At 40.4% G+C, this 19,015-nt stretch overlaps 1 protein-coding gene across 1 annotated transcript in view; it reads right to left on the bottom strand.

Moving 5' to 3' along the window:
* The window catches only part of LRMDA (leucine rich melanocyte differentiation associated), a 1,415,555-nt gene that overhangs the window by 573,982 nt on the left and 822,558 nt on the right, over nt 1-19,015 (bottom strand). Inside the window, exon 5 of the mRNA XM_073595197.1 lies at nt 14,323-14,449. Coding sequence (XP_073451298.1) covers nt 14,323-14,449 — 127 coding nt within the window. The remainder of the gene's footprint in view (nt 1-14,322; nt 14,450-19,015) is intronic.

The raw sequence follows: 19,015 nt of genomic DNA, 5'->3' as shown, positions 1-19,015 counted from the left end.
AACCCCACAGTCTCTTTAAAAAGTGTATTTTTATCCAAAATATATATATTTTACTTTAACAGAAATGATTAGAATTCCTGGCAGATTTTTAACGCATTCTGTGTCCCCACTGGAGGGATTCTTCCTCAGTACCATTATCACAAGGGCAGGATATGATGAGAAATCAAAAACTGACACAGAACAAGAAGAGATAGTAAATCTTCCAAAAGGTGACACCAAAGGTTTGTATGTAAACAAGTACAACTAATTACCAAATGAGAATGAAAGGAAAAAATGCTTGAAAAAAAAGAAAGAAAACAAATGCAGCCACCTAACCTAAGTACTGATCAATTGGGACATTTTTGTTTTTGAGTTTAGATACACTTTAACGTCATTAGTATATTTAACCTATAATAATAAATATTTTTGCCATTTGGAACATCAGTTGTAGATGTCTAATTTTATACAATATAGCAGAAGATGTAATTCTTTTCAATCATAGAAAGATGTATTTCTTCCTTCTTAACTTACAAATGCACACCTTTGGGTACATAGCTGAGGTATAAAGCAGGACAAAAAATTTTTTCCTGGTTTTGCCCAACTCATAACTAGTTGTAACCACAACACTACCTGCCTGAAGTTTACATGATCTCCCTGTGCCTGTGTGGGTTTCCTCCCACACTCCAGAGACATACTGGTAGGTTAATTGGCTCCAGTCTAATTTGGTCCTAGTTATGTGTATGAATGAATACATACAATAAGAAATAGTCTACCCAATCTGCTCAAAGGCAGAGTGGTCATTTATAACTCTAGTCAAAGGCAAACCATTCATATAGAAAACATGAATGTGGAAAAATTAGAGCTACTGGGAGTTACAAAAAGTACAAAACCAACAACTCTAAAACGTGTGCAACTCCAAATGTCAAACAGCAGTAGCATTTTCTACTCTATGACTGTCATATATGTATACACTATATTACCAAAAGTATTTGGACGCCTGTCTTTACACGCACATGAACTTTAATGGTATCCAAGTCTTAGGGCCAGTTCACACTACATGCAGCCCAGTGCGTTTTTTTCTGCATAAAAAATGCATTGGAAAGTAGGTTATATGGTTTTCAATGGCGTAATTCGAACCAGTACTTACAGTTCCAGTGCGTTCCAGTTCCAGAAAAAAAAGTATGCTGCATTTTTCCTGCAATGGAACGCTGTACAATGCATCGAAAATGCACTGGAACACACATGTCCTTATTGAAGGTTAAGAAAAAAGAGGGGGTAAAAATGCACTGGACTGCATCAAAAAACGCACTGGAATGCATCAAAAACGTGCATGCAGAAAAGCATCTGGATTGCATCTGGGCTGCGTTTCTATGGTGTGAACTGGCCCTTAGTCTGTAGGGTTCAATATTGAGTTGGCCCACCCTTTGCAGCTTCAACTCTTCTGGAAAGGCTGGTAAAAAAAGGTTTAGGAGTGTGTCTATGGGAATGTTTGACCATTCTTCCAGAAGCGCATTTGGGAGGTCAGGCACTGATGTGGACGAGAAGGCCTGGCTCGCAGTCTCCACTCTAATTCATCCCAAAGGTATCAGGTTGAGTTCAGGACTCTGTGCAGGACAGTCAAGTTCCTTCACCCCAAACTCTCTCATCCATGTCTTTATGGACCTTGCTTTGTGCATTGGTCCAAATCATTTGGTGGAGGGGGGATTATGGTGTGGGGTTGTTTTTCAGGGGTTGGGCTTGGTCCCTTAGTTCCAGTGAAGGGAACTCTTAAGGCGTCAGCATACAAAGACATTCTGCACAATTTCATGCTCCCAACTTTGTGGGGAACAGTTTGGGGATGGCTCCTTTCTGTTCAAACATGACTGCGCACCAGTGCACAAACAAGGTCCATAAAGACATAGATGAGCGAGTTTGGGGTGGATGAACTTGACTGGCCTGCACAGAGTCCTCACCTTAACCCGATAGAAGACCTTTGGGATGAATTAGAGCAGAGACTGCGAGACAGGCCTTCTCATCCACATCAGTGCCTGACCTCACAAATGCGCTTCTGGAAGAATGCTCAAACATTCCCATAGAAACACTCCTAAACCTTGTGGAGAGCCTTCCCAAAAGAGTTGAAGCTGGTATAGTTGCAAAGGGTGGGCCAACTCAATATTGAACCCTACGGACTAAGACTGGGATGCCATTAAAGATCATGTAAAGGCAGGCGTCCCAATACTTTTGGTAATATAGTGTATATCTTTTGTAGGTACCGAGGATAATGTATAGGTTCCATAGCAGGGAAGATAGTAACACTTGCTAGAAGCACATTATTGTGATAATTACTTTATTTTGTCTGAGTCTCAATTGTAATTTGGTACTTAAAAAAGATGGTTAGCCATAGAATGAGGCCAAAAATACAGATTAATTGACCCAATGTGGGTCCGAGCAGACTGTTGTGCACTCTGAAATAGGAATCCAAAATTATTTTTGCTGAAAATGAACTACAGAAAACAAGATAATAGAAATATGGGCCTGGCTGCAAGTTCTTCAGTCTAACCAGGCCTTCAGTGACTGGGCCAATTTCCAGTGAATGACTGAAACATGCCATATACTGTATATGGTCAGATAATGTATAGCAGGCCTGATGGATAGGATTATCAAAGCAGCTTAAAACCCCAAAGTCCATTGTCAGCTTTCATTGAAAGTAACCCAAGATTTTGCACCATCGTTCAAACATACATACAGTTCCTTTTTAACCACTTGCCGACCGCCGCATGCCGATGTACGTCCAAACTTTGACGGTGGATGTCGTTGTTATGGCAGCAGCTAGCTGCCATAATCCCGGTATACCCGTTTTCATGTGGTGGCCGGCTTTCTGATAAAAGCGGTCCCTGCGGTGGATTCGCCGCAAGATCACTTTTATCGGTGGCGGGAGAGGGGCCCCCCTCCCGCCACGATCCAGTGCCCTCCGCCGCTTACCGGAGCCGTCGGTAGCGGTGGAGGCAATCGCTTCCTACCCCGTGCTGTGCCTGGAGACAATTGAGGCTAAGATAGCGCCCACTCGTCTCCATGACACTGCTGGGCGGAAGCGACGTCAAAACGACACTTCCGCCCATGCTTCTTAAAGGCATATTTTTTTCAATGTCATTTTTTTAAATGACTTATTTTTTGATTGTTGGGTATCAATTTACTTGGCGTAACATTATATTTCACAATATAAAAAAATTGGGCTAACTTTACTGCTGTCTTATTTTTTTATTCAAAAAAGTGATTTTTTTCCAAAAAAAGTGCGCTTATAAGACCGCTGGGCAAATACGGTGCAAAAAAAAGTATTGCAACGACCGCCATTTTATTCTCTAGAGTGTTAGAAAAAAAAACATATATATATAATGTTTGGGGGTTCTAAGTAATATTCTAGCAAAAAAAACTGTTTTAAACATGTAAACACCTAAAATCCAAAATGAGGCTGGTCCTTAAGTGGTTAAGTTCTGGAAACAATGGAATAAATGAAGAGCAAGCCTTGAGCAATGGATTGAATGAATTATTCTACTGTGCGTTTTGTCTTTTTCTCAGCTTGAAGTGTATCTATGTTACAAAATGTAAAATCATATATTCAAATCCACACTGAGTTTCAGTTATTTCTAGTCTACTTCTATTAATCTGAAATTTGTAAACTTACTTTGGGTAGATCCACACACTTTCTTAAATTCTATGACACACATTTACTATGTGGCTGTGCCACAATTCACAGAGTCTGCCTTCAGAACTATAGAGGTTCTGAGAGGAGGAGTTTCAGGAGGTGGAGTTAATACAAGAATAATTGTTTACAGGCAGCAAGGTACCATGGGATATGTAGTCCTTAGAAATTGAAAATAAACAGCAAAGAAGAAGCCGAAAAGCATGCAGGGAATGCAGGAAGTTGTGAAAAGAAATGGCCAGCACAACAGAAAAGGATATTTTTAAAGTAATTGTATATTATGATGTCAAATATAACTGTTGTTTGTATTGTTATTATGATGCTGGTGTTAGGAAAAATGAAAGTGTATGCTGTGACTCTAGAATTCCTTTAATACTACAAGTGAAATGTTTCATAGAGGCATTCAGAAGGCTATTACATATATAAAGCATCTGGGGGCAGTACTGTAGGAAGCTCAGTCAAAAGCTTTACCTTTTGAAGTTTTACCTATACAAACTGAGCTTCTTGAATGGCAAATTGCTATGTCCCCTTAAAGGAGTGTCTTGAATGGCATATTGCTACTGCCACTGTAAACGAGAGCTACAGTGCTGTACAGTATGTGTACAACATAAATTAAATGTAAAATTGTGGTGAGTCCAGTTTTTTTTTCTTCAAAAGATCCCAGCACTGCTTCTATCTGTCACTTCTGCAGATAGCATATCCTCTGCCAAATACCATGGTTCCTCCCTCCAGCTGCTATGTCACTACAGTACACAGTAGTGAAGTAGCAGCCAGTGGAAGAAACCACAGCACCTGGCAGGGACACACTATCCCAAACACCAGGAAGTTTCAGACAGAGGTAGAACCTATATAGTTACATAGTAGCGAGGTTGAAAAAAGTCCATCAAGTCCAACCCATGTGTGTCATTTTATGTCAGTATTACATTGTATAACCCTGTATGTTGTGGTCGTTTAGGTGCTTATCTAATAGTTTTTTGAAATTATCAATGCTCCCCACTGAAACCACTGCTTGTGGAAGAGAATTCCACATCCTAACCGCTCTTACAGTAAAGAACCCTTTACGCAGTTTAAGGTGAAACCGCTTTACTTATAATTTTTTTGGCTGGCCATGTGTCTTATTAAATTCCCTTTCACAGAGAAGCTTTATCCCTATTGTGAGGTCACCAGTACAATATTTGTACATTGAAATCATATTCCCTCTCAAGCGTCTCTTCTCCAAAAAGAAAAAAAGTTCAGTGCTCGTAACCTTTCCTCATAACGAAGGTCCTCCAGTCCTATTATTAGTTTTGTTGCCCTTCTCTGGACTCTCTCCAGTTCCAGCACATCCTTCCTGAGGACTGGTGCCCAGAACTGGACAGCATACTCCAGGTGCGGCTGGACCAGAGTCTTGTAGAGTGGGAGAATGAATTTTTTATCTCTGGAGTTAATCCCATTTTTAATGCATGCCAATATTCTGTTTGCTTTGTTTGCAGCAGCTTGGCATTGCATGCCATTGCTGAGCCTGTCATCTACTAGGACCCCCAGGTCCTTTTCCATCCTAGATTCCCCCAGAGGTTCTCCCCCCAGTGAGTAGATTGCATTTATATTTCTGCCACCTAAATGCATTATTTTACATTTTTCTACATTGAACCTCATTTGCCATGTAGTTGCCCACCCCATTAATTTGTTCAGATCTTCTTGCAAAGTTTCCACATCCTGGGGGGAAGTTATTTCCCTGCTTAGCTTAGTATCGTCGTTTATGAATAAATTAAATAGGATTGGTCCCAGGACAGAACCCTGGGGCACCCCACTTTCCACCCTGGACCATTCTGAGTACTCCCCATTTATCACTACCCTCTGAACTTGCCCCTGCAGCCAGTTTTCAATCCATGTACTCAACATGTGGTCCATGCCAACAGACCTTACTTTTGTACAGTAAACTTTTATGAGGAACTGTATCAAATGCTTTTGCAAAATCCAGATACACTACATTAAAGGGCCTTCCTTTATCTAGATGGCAGCTCACCTCCTCATAGAAGGTTAATAGATTGGTTTGGCAAGAACGATTCTTCATGAATCCATGCTGATTATTGCTATTGATATCGTTCTCATTACTAAAATCTTGTATATTGTCCCTTATCATTCCCTCCAAGAGCTTGCATACAATTGATGTTAGGCTAACTGGTCTGTAATTCCCAGGGATGTATCTCGGCCCTTTTTTAAATATTGGTGCTACATTGGATTTTCTCCAATCAGCTGGTAACATTCCAGTCAGTAGACTGCTCGTACAAATTAGGAACAATGGTCTGGCAATTACTTGACTGAGTTCCTTAAGGACCCTCAGGTGCAAGCCATCTGGTCCCGGTGACTTAGTAATGCTACGTTTTTCAAGTCTAGTTCTAATTCTGTGCTCTGTTAGCCATGAGGGTGCTTCCTGTGACATGTCATGAGGATAAACATTGCAGTTTTGGTTACTGAAGCCCCCTAATTCCCTCATGAAGACTGAGAAGAAAAATTATTGCAATACCTTCGCCATCTCTCCATCCTTAGTAACAAGATTCCCTTCATCATTCTTTATGGGACCAATATGATCTGACCTCCCTTTCTTACTATTTATGTACTGTCAGGGCTGGGCTCAGCCCTTCCTTCTCTAAGCTATCCGCTCAGCTGTCGGCTAATTGCCAGCTCCTATCTCTCCACAGTTACTCAGCTATTTATGATATCCTGCTCATCAGTCCTGCCTACTTAAGCTGTCCAGTCTAGAGGAGCTCTGTCTTCGCCTTGGTCAACATCACAGAAACTATCTCCTGCGATCCTGTTCAAGACTTGCTTTGCTGACATTCCTTCTGGCTCCAGATCCTGCTTGCTGTTCCACTACAATGATCCCTGACTTCTGGTTTGGCTGACTATCCGTTCCGGTTGCTGAACTTTAGCTATGTTTTGACTACGTTTGTTCTTTTTACTTTTATTATTAAACAAGTGTGATTTAACTGTATTTCTGTCTCGGCCTGATTTCATGGTTTCTGACATGTACTTAAAGAATTTCTTGGGATTTTTTTTTACTCTCCTCTATGTGCCTTTTGTGTTCTATCTTAGCTGTCCTGATTGCACCCTTACATTTCTTGTTGCATTCTTTGTAACGTTGGAATGCTGATGATGATCCCTCAGCCTTGTATTTTTTGAAGGCCTTCTCCTTTTCTTTTATATGCATTTTCACGTTGGAGTTAAGCCACCCAGGACTTTTATTAGCACTTTTAAATTTATTTCCCATTGGGATGCACTGGCTAATGCCCTTATCTAAAATGCTCTTAAAGCATACCCATTTTTCCTCTGTGTTCTTTGTTCCTAAGATTTTATAACAATTATTATCTTCTAGCAAGGATTGTAGTTTAGGGAAGTTGTCTCTTTTGAAATTCAGTGTCTTTATATTCCCCTTATGTTTCCTATTTGTGTGATTTATACTAAAACAAATTGACCTGCGATCACGGTTTCTTAAATTTTCCCGTATTTCCACATCCATGATCAGGTCTGTATTGTTGACAATCAGTAGGGTTTATTAACGCTTTGTTTCTAGTTGGTGCATTTACCATCTGACCCATGAAATTAAGAAAAGACATATAGGAACTGGCGAGCCTTAGATGAATGCGTGGTTCCTTCCACTCAGTCTATGTCTGGATAATTAAATTCCCCCATTATAATGACACTTCCCATTCTTGCCACTAATCCAAATTGTGATAGGAGGTTTGCCTCCGCCTCCTCCCTCTGGTTAGGGGGCCTATAGCATACTCCCAATATTTACTGTCCCCTTAGTTTCCTCCTTTTGTAGCTCTACCCATAAGGATTCCACCTCCTCCCTTGCTCCCTTAATGATGTCATCTCTCACATTCACTTGTACATCATTTTTGATATACAGGTATACCCCTCCCCCTTTTTTACCCTCTCTATCCCTGCGATATAGGGAATACCCTTGAATGGTTGCCAGTCAATCATAAGAGCCGTCGAACCAAGTTCTCCCATCTTGTTCACCAGACTCCTGGCATTGGTAAACATGCCACGCAGTTTAGACCGGTCGCATACTAATCCTTATTGGGTGCTCTGTGGTTGCAAATAGGACTTGTTACTATACTTACCTTGGGTTTAGGTGCTTTAGTCAACCTACCACTAATGCCCCCAATACTACCCTCCGGAATATGTTCCGCGCTGACTATCTCTACCTCTGGACCCGCCCCCCTTCGCCTAGATTAAAAGCCCCTCTACTTTTTTACTATCTTCACTCCCAGGAGAGCTGCACCCTGTTTAGGTGCAGTCTGTCCCTTCTATAGAGCTGGTAATCAACTGAGAAGTTGTCCCAGTTCTCCAGGAAACCAAACCCCTCCTTTCTACACCAGCTCCTCAGCCACTTGTTTACTTCCCTAATCTCCCTCTGCCTTTCTGGTGTGACTCAAGGTATCGGTAGTATTTCTGAGAATTTCTACCTTGGAGGTCCTTTTCCTCAATTTAGCTCCTAAGTCCCTAAAATTGTTTTTTAGGACACTCCATCTTCCTCTGACTTTGTCATTGGTGCCAACATGCACCATGATAGCCGGGTCTTCCCCTGCCACTCCCAGTAATCTGTCCATCAGATCCATGATGTGCCGAAACCAAGCGCCAGGTAGACAAAATACAGTTCGGCGCTTCAGGTCTTTGTGACAGATTGCCCTCTCTGATCTTCTGAGAATTGAGTCCCCCACCACCAGAATCTGTCTTTCCTTTCCCTTGGCTTTACTCCCACCCTCATTGGAGGAGTCATTCCCCTGACAGCTAGGAGAGTCACTCAGCTCCAGCAGTGCTGGTCCCTGACTGGTTTCACCAATGTCACTTAACGGAGCATACTTTTATCTTTGGAAGAAAAGCAGGATTTGACTCATCCTCTGACAGAAAGGTAAATATGAATCTTCTTTTACAGCATGTTCATGGTCTACATTTTTGCAGTGTAGTAACCAGTTCATTGTAAATCTCCAACTATGACTTTTGCAGGGTTTAAATCTCCTACCATATATTGACATGGTTGGTAAATAATGGCCGTTGTGAGGTCTAAGAGGGTGTGCATTCCATGTACTCCAAGTATTATGGAAGTCCATTAAGGAGGGAGCTGGATTTTTTTTATCTGGCTAGGCATATGCAACTTGCAGCTATCTCTATACGGTATATTAGAATACCTGAGTGTAAATTGTATACATTATGGCACAATCATAAAGATCTGATATTATTTTTAAATCAGTTATTTTTTATTGATTTACATTGACTAAAAAAGTATGAATAAATGGTTTCAAATCCAGCCTGCTGGACATAAGCAACAGAACAAGGCAGGTTTTTCATGCTTACATTAGAACCAAAAAAGCTGTGGGTGTCCTTTGAACATAACTCTTCACCATCTCCCCTAGTGGGAAGGCAATAAGGCAAGAAGGCAATACAAAATCTTCTATCCCACCCTCTGATCAGGCCATCTTTACTTGAACTAAACAGATATTACAAATCACTAGACTTGCAGAGCTTCCCCTCTCTCATGATGTCTGTTTTTGGCCATCCAGATTTTGCCTCAGGTCTTTCAGATGGAGTATTCAGAACTTGGTCTTAACATGTACATATGCGAGCCTCAAATCTTCTCTCTGACAAATGGGTGAATATTACAGATCTTTAAACAGACTCTGAGACCCCAGAATAGAGAATGTGGAGAATGTGGAGACCCCTCACTACTGTGACAAGATATATACCCCCGACAAGACCCAATATACCTGTCCAAATGAAAAAACACCACATTCACAAAGAGACTGAATCCTGTTCTTTGCGCACAAACCCTCGAATAACAGTAAGTACCAAGAAATTACTTGCCATGACAAAGTGACCTGTGCTAGAGATGTACGAAGCACAAAAGTACTCTGATGTCCTGTACACTTGACCGGTTTTGCTGTCGGAATAAACTCTGAAGGTTTTTCTGACGGAGTTCCGACAGAATTCCGCTCAAGCTGTCTTGCATACACACGGTCACGCGAAATTCCGACCGTCCAGAACGCGGTGACGTACAACACGTACGATGGGACTAGAAAGCGGAAGTTCAATAGCCAGTAGCCAATAGCTTCTGTCTCGTACTTGCTTCAGAGCATGCGTTGTTTTTGGTGCGACGGAACAGCATACAGACGAGCGGTTTTTCCGATAGTAATTTGTTCCGTCGGAAAAATATAGAACATGTTCTCTATCTAAGTCCGTCTGAATTTTCGACAGTAATGCCCCGTACACACGGTCGGATTTTCAGACGGAAAATGTGTGATAGGACCTTGTTGTCGGAAATTCCTACCGTGTGTAGACTCCATCACACATTTTCCATCGGATTTTCCGACACACAAAGTTTGAGAGCAGGCTATAAAATTTTCCGACAACAAAATCCGTTGTCGGAATTTCTGATCGTGTGTACACAAATCCGACGCACAAAGTGCCACGCATGCTCAGAATAAATAAAGAGATGAAAGCTATTGGCTACTGCCCCGTTTAGAGTCCCGACATACGTGTTTTACGTCACCGCGTTCAGAACGATCGGATTTTCCGACAACTTTGTGTGACCGTGTGTATGCAAGACAAGTTTGAGCCAACATCCGTCGGAAAAAATCCTAGGATTTTGTTGTCGGAATGTCCGAACAATGTCCGACCGTGTGTACGGGGCATTAAAGTCTGATGGGGCATACGCACGGTCGGAATATACGATGAGAAGCTGCCATCGGACTCTTTCTGTCGGAAATTCCGCTCATGTGTACGTGGCATTATGCACATATTTTTGGCAATTCCCTTTCATCCACCCTTTCTGGCAACAGGTTCTTCAAATAACCTATAGATATATCCCCTTTTGACAACCCAGCCGCTGTTATTTTAAATCTGACACCTTTTCCTAGAAAATGTTACCGTAAGTCACTACTTCTACATCTTCTAGATGTCAAAGGGATCTGTATTCCAAGTGCATGGAAAGAACAGCCCCCATCTACAGTAGCACCATGGTTTGCAAGGGTGAATGATATACAGTGTAAGGAGTGACTTCTGTCCTGAGGGTAAATCCAAATAAACTTTGAATGGATAGTTCCACTGGGAACAATTTCAAATGCTTCAAATGTCTAATGGATATGTGTCATGAGAGGCCCCTTCCACTATTTTGTTTCAGAGGACACTGTCTTGGACTTCCTTTATTTTCACCCACAAACTCTCCATGTCTTCTTATTGTAAGGAGAAGAGCTACAAGATAGTGTCCTTATAGTACCGGGCCCAGTGGACTGGCATGGTATGTACTCAACCACCTATAGCCTGTGTTGGAGAAGTTTGGAAGCTGAAGGCTCCTAACTCCATACCTGGTGGGGCTGCCACCTGCTTTCATTATTTTAGCTGAATGGATTCACTTCATATAATTCTATTTGCAAATCCGATGTTCAGGCATTACCTGCAGTTGCCCTACTGTTGATGATTCCTGTGTCCATTTCAAAAATTTAAAAGGACGTTCTACAGCATTGCTTGTAAACAACCCAGGTAGCTATATCCTGTCATTGGACAACTAGTTCTTTGCCCCATCTTCTGAAATGGGCCCACATATTCAACGACATGATTATAGTAATGGAAACTTTGGTAGAGGAAGATAGCCCCGACCCTGAAAAAGTACACACCATGTGGACATTCTGGTGGGCATATAGTGAGTCATCTGCATTTCAAGCTTTGACCACATAGTGATTTATTTGCAGCAGTAGGGTTTTTGCAAGCGTTTTCGTATCATATAACCCTTTCCCCCATATCAACTGCCCCCCCACTTCACAGTGCTTTAACCATTATTAGAGTTTTTCTCTCAAATTTTTACACTTGAAAACCATCCTCATAATTGTTCTTAAGGTTCAGTATACTATTTTAGTGCCAGCCTTTCTTTTTACACAGTTCATTGTTTGTTATTATATACTGGATACATTTATGCTACACTTGAGACCACCACAATTACATGCACTAACTATGAACTATACCTTGAAAATTCTTGAAGAAAAAAATATTTGATAAAAAAAATAAAAATAAATTTCTGATCACTGGGGCAGAAATCTCAGGGCAAAATAGTTCCTAATCTAGATAACCCAATAGGCAGGTAAGTGGAGCCTCTGGGATTGATGTATGCAAACAGCTGATATATTTTGCACTGTTTCTTCCTAATAGTAAAAAAAAAAATGGGGCAACACCATAGGATATGAATTAAGTCTGCCGGGCCTCTAGCACAATGGTGATAATCTAGGAGAGGGTGCAATATTGCCCTATGTAAGATAAAAAGGTGTTCAAGTTTTTGAGAGGGGAAGAGAGACACTTTTGGGATGACTTCTAATGCTGCCACCCACTAGTCATATGATTCAGGACCCAAGTGTATTTCCTAGTTTGTATTGTATTTGCATATGCCAACCCTTTTTCATATCTATGTGAGCTAGGAGGGAAATGAGGGGCATATTTGTCAAGGTTAACTTTTGAATACAGGTCTGACAGCTCAGGGCATGTCACAGTTGTAGGTATAGATAAAATGTTTGGCTAGGAAGCTGAATCTTATCCTGTAATATACAAAAAGTTTTAAACACATTGGTAATATGCAATTGACATATAAAGCAAAGTCCTTGAGTATACCATCCATGAAACCCTTCTAATTTATTAAGGTCTTTGTAGTGTATATTGTTTGAGACTGGGGTAAACTTACAACCTTCATATCGCATTACGCTTTTCGTACAGATCTGGTATTATTAAATATAGCCAATGAAGCTTGACTACAATCTTTGCAGATAAAACTGTGTAAAATTAAAGGACAGCTTTGTGGTGGGATTCTAAAAATGTAAAGGACCACCCTAAATAAGCACTGAGAATAAACAATCAGACAATTATGGCCATAGAACTCTAATAATGTATTTTATTTACTCAACTACATTGCTGACACTTGTAGTATAAAAAGTGGTATTACATATTGCCCTGTCTAGACACAGCACAGGGGAACAATGCAAATGTCTATGCAGCCTTTTTCTGTCTAATTGCGATTAGTGACAATTACAGGGATCTGTGCAGAAATTAACATGAGAGCAAGCACTAATTGTGGTGTATTTTCTACAGTATTGATGGCCCCCTGCCTGCTGTTGGAAAATGTACCAACAGAAATCAACGCAAGAGCAAAACAAAACAAAACATCTCATTAGACCTTCTGCTTCCATCATTGGCTGACCTTGTCGGCTAACCCACCATTACTTAATGATTGCATGTGATAAAACTTCACCAGAAGCACACTGTGTGTTATAACATGCATTCTGTTTGCTAACAGTTTATTTTAATTTCTGTAGATATAACACATTAAGAACAACAGCAGAAATATGGTTAATATTAACATTGTTGGACTAGTCCTACATTAATTAGGCTCCATTAAGTTCAGTTTACACATTCAGCCATTCTAGATGGGGATACACAGGAGCCTCCAATCTTTTGTATTAGAAGAATATTTTTCAGATTCAGTGGCCTGCTATGGGTCTGAGGTCATAGTACAGTTATAATCATATATACAACACAAATCCAGCTAGGTCTTTCTAGCTACGAATGCAACAAATAGTGTGGATATGTTCCTTTGCAAAAAGATGTGATTAGCCAATTTGTTTTTATACCCAATAAAGGTATAATTTTTCTTTTGCATTAGATCCATGCACTATTCTCTCTTTTTCATTGTTCATCTACAGTATGTTACATCAGGCATGCTCAGACCACAATCAAGATTCTTTTTTTCTAGACTTAATTATCTTTATCAACATCAAAAGTTAAACATTTTAGAGCACTTGGGAATATATAGGATATTTTAATTTCATTATTTAATGTAAAGAAATATTAATGCTATTCTTGACACACCTGGGTTCTGAGGCTTGGTTCACACTGATACGACACAACTGTTATACGACTATCATTCTACTTTGCTCTGTTACATCTGTCCCACATGGACACTACTTCAGTCCTACTTCCATCCAACTTGAATGAACAAGATAAGATTTTGCTCCAACTTTGAGATAGTACAACTTGTCCTTTGACCAATCAAAACCATACCAGAGTGACATAAATTCCTTTTACTGCTGCTGTGATCACCATGTCAGATGTCACAAGTCAGATGGTTAGGACAAGGATCCTACTTTGATCCGACTTCAATGATATTCAATGGGCTGAAGTAGGATCAAAGTCGGACCAAAGAAGTGCGGGAGCGTTTTCAAAGTCGGACCAACTTGTGTTGGACCAGTTAAGACGGCTATCATTGGGAAACACTGATTTTCACACGTCATGTGACATAAGCTCCCAATGTCGGAGCATTTGTCATACAAGTATGAACCCAGGCTTAATCTCACATCCTCTTTTCCAGATTTATTATCCCTCAACTCCTATACCTAGCCCTGGTGGTAGCATGCCATACTATTACCTCTGCATCCAAACTCCCGACCCACCATAATTCCATGTGTACCTAATCCCACTATACAACTGCAATAATGGAGAGATTAATTTGATATGGCTAGGTTGGCCCTGCGTGCCTTTATGGAGCAGGGCCCGGTTGCTACACCACTAAAGTGTGGTCTTGTAAAGAAGATTTTCTTCAGTTGTCTGTTTTGAGTTTGTTATAATTTTTGGTATTCTCTCACCTTATTTTCTTTGGGCTTCACCACTCTCATGAATGCTCCTCTGGAACCTGCCACTTCACGCTCTTTGTTTGTCACTTTCCTGGTATCCAAAAACTTTAGATTAGGAAGTTTGTTCAGGACAAAGTACCTGAAAAAAATAGAGCCATAAATGAACATTTGTCATTGTCGAAGTTTGCCCTATGATTCACATGCACATCCATCTCTTCACACAATGAAAGTGACAACTGGCTCTACTACAGCACCTGGTTATTGAGAAGGTTTTGTGAACCATGCTGAACTAAACAATTCCATTGGAAGCATGTGTAGTTTATTTATAAACACTATGACAACATATGAAATGGTATTATAGTATAGTGTATTTCACCCACCAGGTACATTTCATAAACACATTCAGGAAGCAGTATTACAAACTAGCAGCTATATACAGTGCCTTGAAAAAGTATTCATATACCTTGAAATTTTACACATTATGTCATGTTACAACCAAAAACGTGAATGTATTTTATTGGGATTTTATTTCATGGACCAACACAAAGTGGCACATAATTGTGAAGTGGAAGGAAAATGATAAATGGTTTTCAACATTTTTAACAAATAAATATGTGAAAAGTGTGGGGTGCATTTGTATTCAGCCCCCTGAGTCAATACTTTATAGAACCACCTTTCACTGCAATTACAGCTGCAAGTCTTTTTGGGGATGTCTCTACTGGCTTTGCACATCTAGAGAGTGACACCTTTGCCCATTCTTCTTTGCAAAATAGCTCAAGCTCTGTCAGATTGGATGGAGAGTGTCTGTGAGCAACAATTCTCAAGCCTTCACACAGATTCTCAATTGGATTTAGGTCTGGACTTTGAGTGGGCCATTCTAGCGCTTGAATATGCTTTGATCTAAATCAGGGGTCTCAAACTGGTGGCCCTCTAGCTGTTGCAAAACTAGTCCCATGAGACATTGCAAGGCTGACAGTTACAAGCATGTCTCCCACAGGCAGAGGTAGGATGGTACTTGTAGTTTTACAACATCTGGAGGGCCACCAGTTTGAGGCCCCTGATCTAAACCATTCCATTGTAGCTCTGGCTGTATATTTAGGATCGTTGTCCTGCCGGAAGGTGAACCTCCGCCCCAGTCTCACGTTTTTTGCAGACTCTGACATATTTTCCCTTTATTTGGCTCCATCCATCTTCCCATCAACTCTGAACAGCTTCCCTGTCCCTGCTGAAGAAAAGCATCCCCACAACATGATTCATGGTGGGGATGGTGTGTTCAGGGTGATGTGCAGTGTTAGTATTCCGACACACGTAGCGTTTTGCTTTTAAGGCAAAAAGTTCAATTTTGGTCTCATCTGACCAGGGCACCTTCTTCCCCATGTTTGCTGTGTCCCCCACATGGCTTCTCGCAAACAGGACTTCTTATGGCTTTCTTTCAACAATGGCTTTCTTCTTGCCACTCTTTCATAAAGGCCAGATTTGTGGAGTGCACGACTAATTGTTGTCCTGTGGATAGATTCTCCCACCTGAGCTGTGGATCTCTGCAGCTCCACCAGAGTTAACATGAGCCTCTTGGCTGTTTCTCTGGTTAATGCTCTCCTTGTGCGGCCTGTCAGTTTAGGTGGACGGCCATGTCTTGGTAGGTTTGCAGTTGTGCCATAGTCTTTCCATTTTCGGATGATGGATTGAACAGTGCTCTTGATGTTTTTTATAACCTAACCCTGCTTTAAACTTCTCCACAACTGTATCCCTGACCTGTCTGGTGTGTTCCTTGGCATTTGTGATGCTTTTACAAACCTCTGAGGGTTTCACAGAAAAGCATGTATATATACTGAGACCAAATTACACACAGGTGGACTATATTTACAAATTAGGTGACTTCTGAAAGCAATTGATTCCACTAGATTTTAGTTAGGGGTATCAGAGTAAAAGGGGGCTGAATACAAATGTACACCACACTTTTCAGATACTTGTAAAAAATTTGGAAAACCATTTATCATTTTCCTTCCAATGCACAATTATGTGACACATTGTGTTGATCTATCACATAAAATCCCAATAAAATACATTTACTTTTTTGGTTGTAACATGACAAAATGTGGGAAATTTCAAGGAGTATGAATACTTTTTCAAGGCACTGTATCCTACATAATATAGTAGAAATACACCAAAGGCACTTCTCTACTGATGAAAGGAGTAGCAAACATTCAGGTGAGTGAACCAGGTGGGGCAAGTACTAAACATGGATTTTAATGATTAGATGAAAGAGCCCATCCAAAGGGGACAGTAGTGACAAAGGCGCCGGCAGAAACAGAAGCAAGGTTGTCATCACTGGCTGGGTACGGATCACAGCACAGAACGAAAGGAGGACTCAGCCACTCTCATTCAGTTTGGAGACGCAGGAGGACAGGGGATGACAGCTTCTGTCTACTCAAGACTTTCTGTCTAGGGAATTTAGTACTTGCAAAAGGTGAAGCGTGAAGAGCAGGCAAGTGATATCCTGTGACTGTAAGGCTAACAGTGGCTGTCTCTGCCTACCAGACATTCTACCATTTAACCTGTACATAGACACATGTACTCATCTAACTAGCTCAGCTTTTATTACTGCAATATGCCTGCCATTTTCATATTAAGCCTGCTCTGTGCGCAACGCTTTCATTTTGGTAATAAAGCAAAATGTTGCAGTTTGTCATATGAAAGTACACAACAAACTCAAAGCACAGTAAACTTGGCTGTCCTTCAAAAAAAATGTTTTTAGTTAGTTCTTACTTTCTTATACTAAGTACCACAAAGTTTAACTGACAAAGCCTGTAATAAATCGATGACAGGCCCTGTGGCGCTCCATAGATTATTACTCATTCTGTCCAAAAATGTAAGCTGCAATGAATTAGTGGGGTGAGATGCTTTTTGTCAAACTGTGATATGTCTCATACCTGTATTCAAAGAAGTTAGATATCAAAACTGGCCAAAACATTTTCTGCTCTAACAAAAATGATATGTCACCTTGCTTAAGAGAAAAAATTGTGATGAATAGCAGAGATGAAGGTCTCGGACAAGTACAGGAGTATAGGAGCACTAAAGTCACAGCACTCATCCATGTTTGCTGTGGCTCTTCCATTTGCATTGCATAAAATTCCAGCTCCAGATCACTACACATCTTGATCTGCATTTCCCCCTCAGCTTCCTGGTTATATGCAGACACACCAACAGACAGGGCATTGTTTTGTAGCCAAATATTTAACTGCTTCAGGTGCTGAAACAAAACTTCAAAATGAAAGAGCTGGAGGCTTAGCCAGCTGGTTTGTTCAGCTACCCCCTTTGATGTCATCTAATACATGTGAAATTGGCCTTGAGCATATTCCCCTCAAACAAGGAATACTTGACTCGTGAAGTTCACCTAGACCACAGTGAACTTTATTCTCAGGTTAAGTATTGTTACTGTAGTGAAAAAAGTTCTGTAAATGTCAAATTCTTCTTGTTAACAATGACATTGGTGCCACTAAAGTTATTATGTAATTACTGTTCTGTTAACAATAAAACTGCAGGTCATATCTGACAGAAGGACATGTGTCACAATCAAACATTCTTCCTTGCAATAGCAATAATAATAAACATTAACCCTAAACTACAAGCAAATTTAAAAGAGGCAAATTAAGTGAGCTCTTTACTTATATGATAATCTTTTACTGAGAATATTTTGGAAAGGGGTGGGACAACAGGATTTTCTGAGTACTGTCGAAAGACATTACAAAGTTGGTTTAAAATCAATATATTATTTTATTTCACAAACAGTTACAATAAAAAAAGCGCCCTTTTGGGATATAAAACACAAGAATTCCCTCTTTGATGGTTCGTACATCCCCACTGAAGGAGAAGTCTATAGGAAATATCTCCTGAGGTGTTTTAGTTGCAGGCCATCAGGCTCTCAACATGTTTTATGGTTACCTGCTTCTTCAGGAGAATACAGAGGGGACAAAAATATTATAATACAAACTGAAATTATCAGTATATACAGTGCTGTGAAAAAATATTTGCCCCTTCCTGATTTTTAATTTTTTTGCATATTTGTCACACTTAAATGATTCAGATCATCAAACAAATTTTAATATTACACAAAGATAACCTGAGTAAATACAAGGTGCAGTTTTTAAATTATTATTTAATTTATTACGGGAAAAAAGCTGTTCAAACCTGCCTGGCCCTATGTGAAAAAGTAATTGCCCCCTCCCATGCTGTATCATGAATGAACTGTGATTAACCACAATTTTTTGGAAAGCTGAGATAAATTTCCCTTGCCATACCCAGGCCTGATTACTGCCACACCTGTTGAATCAAGAAAGCACATAAATAGAAGCTGTATGAGAAAGTGAAGCATGCTATCAGATCATAAAAAGCCACACATCATGCCACAATCTAAAATAATTCAAGAACAAATTCAAAATCAAGAACAGATTAGAAATCGGTCTAGGAAGGGTTTCAAAGTGATTTCTAAGGCTTTGGAACTCCAGTGAAGCACGGAGAGAGCCATTATCCACAAATGGAGATAACTTCGAACAGTGGTGAACCTTCCCAGGAGTGGCCGGCCTACATAAATTACTCCAAGAGCATGATGACGACTCATCCAGGAGGTCATAAAAGAACCCAGAACAACATCTAAAGAACTGCAGGCCTCACTTGCCTCAGGTAAGACCAGTGTTCATGATTCAAC

Source organism: Aquarana catesbeiana, linkage group LG08 (assembly GCF_042186555.1).
Source record: "Aquarana catesbeiana isolate 2022-GZ linkage group LG08, ASM4218655v1, whole genome shotgun sequence".
NCBI classification, from domain to species: domain Eukaryota; kingdom Metazoa; phylum Chordata; class Amphibia; order Anura; family Ranidae; genus Aquarana; species Aquarana catesbeiana.
This window is presented reverse-complemented; position numbering and strand designations above follow the sequence as displayed.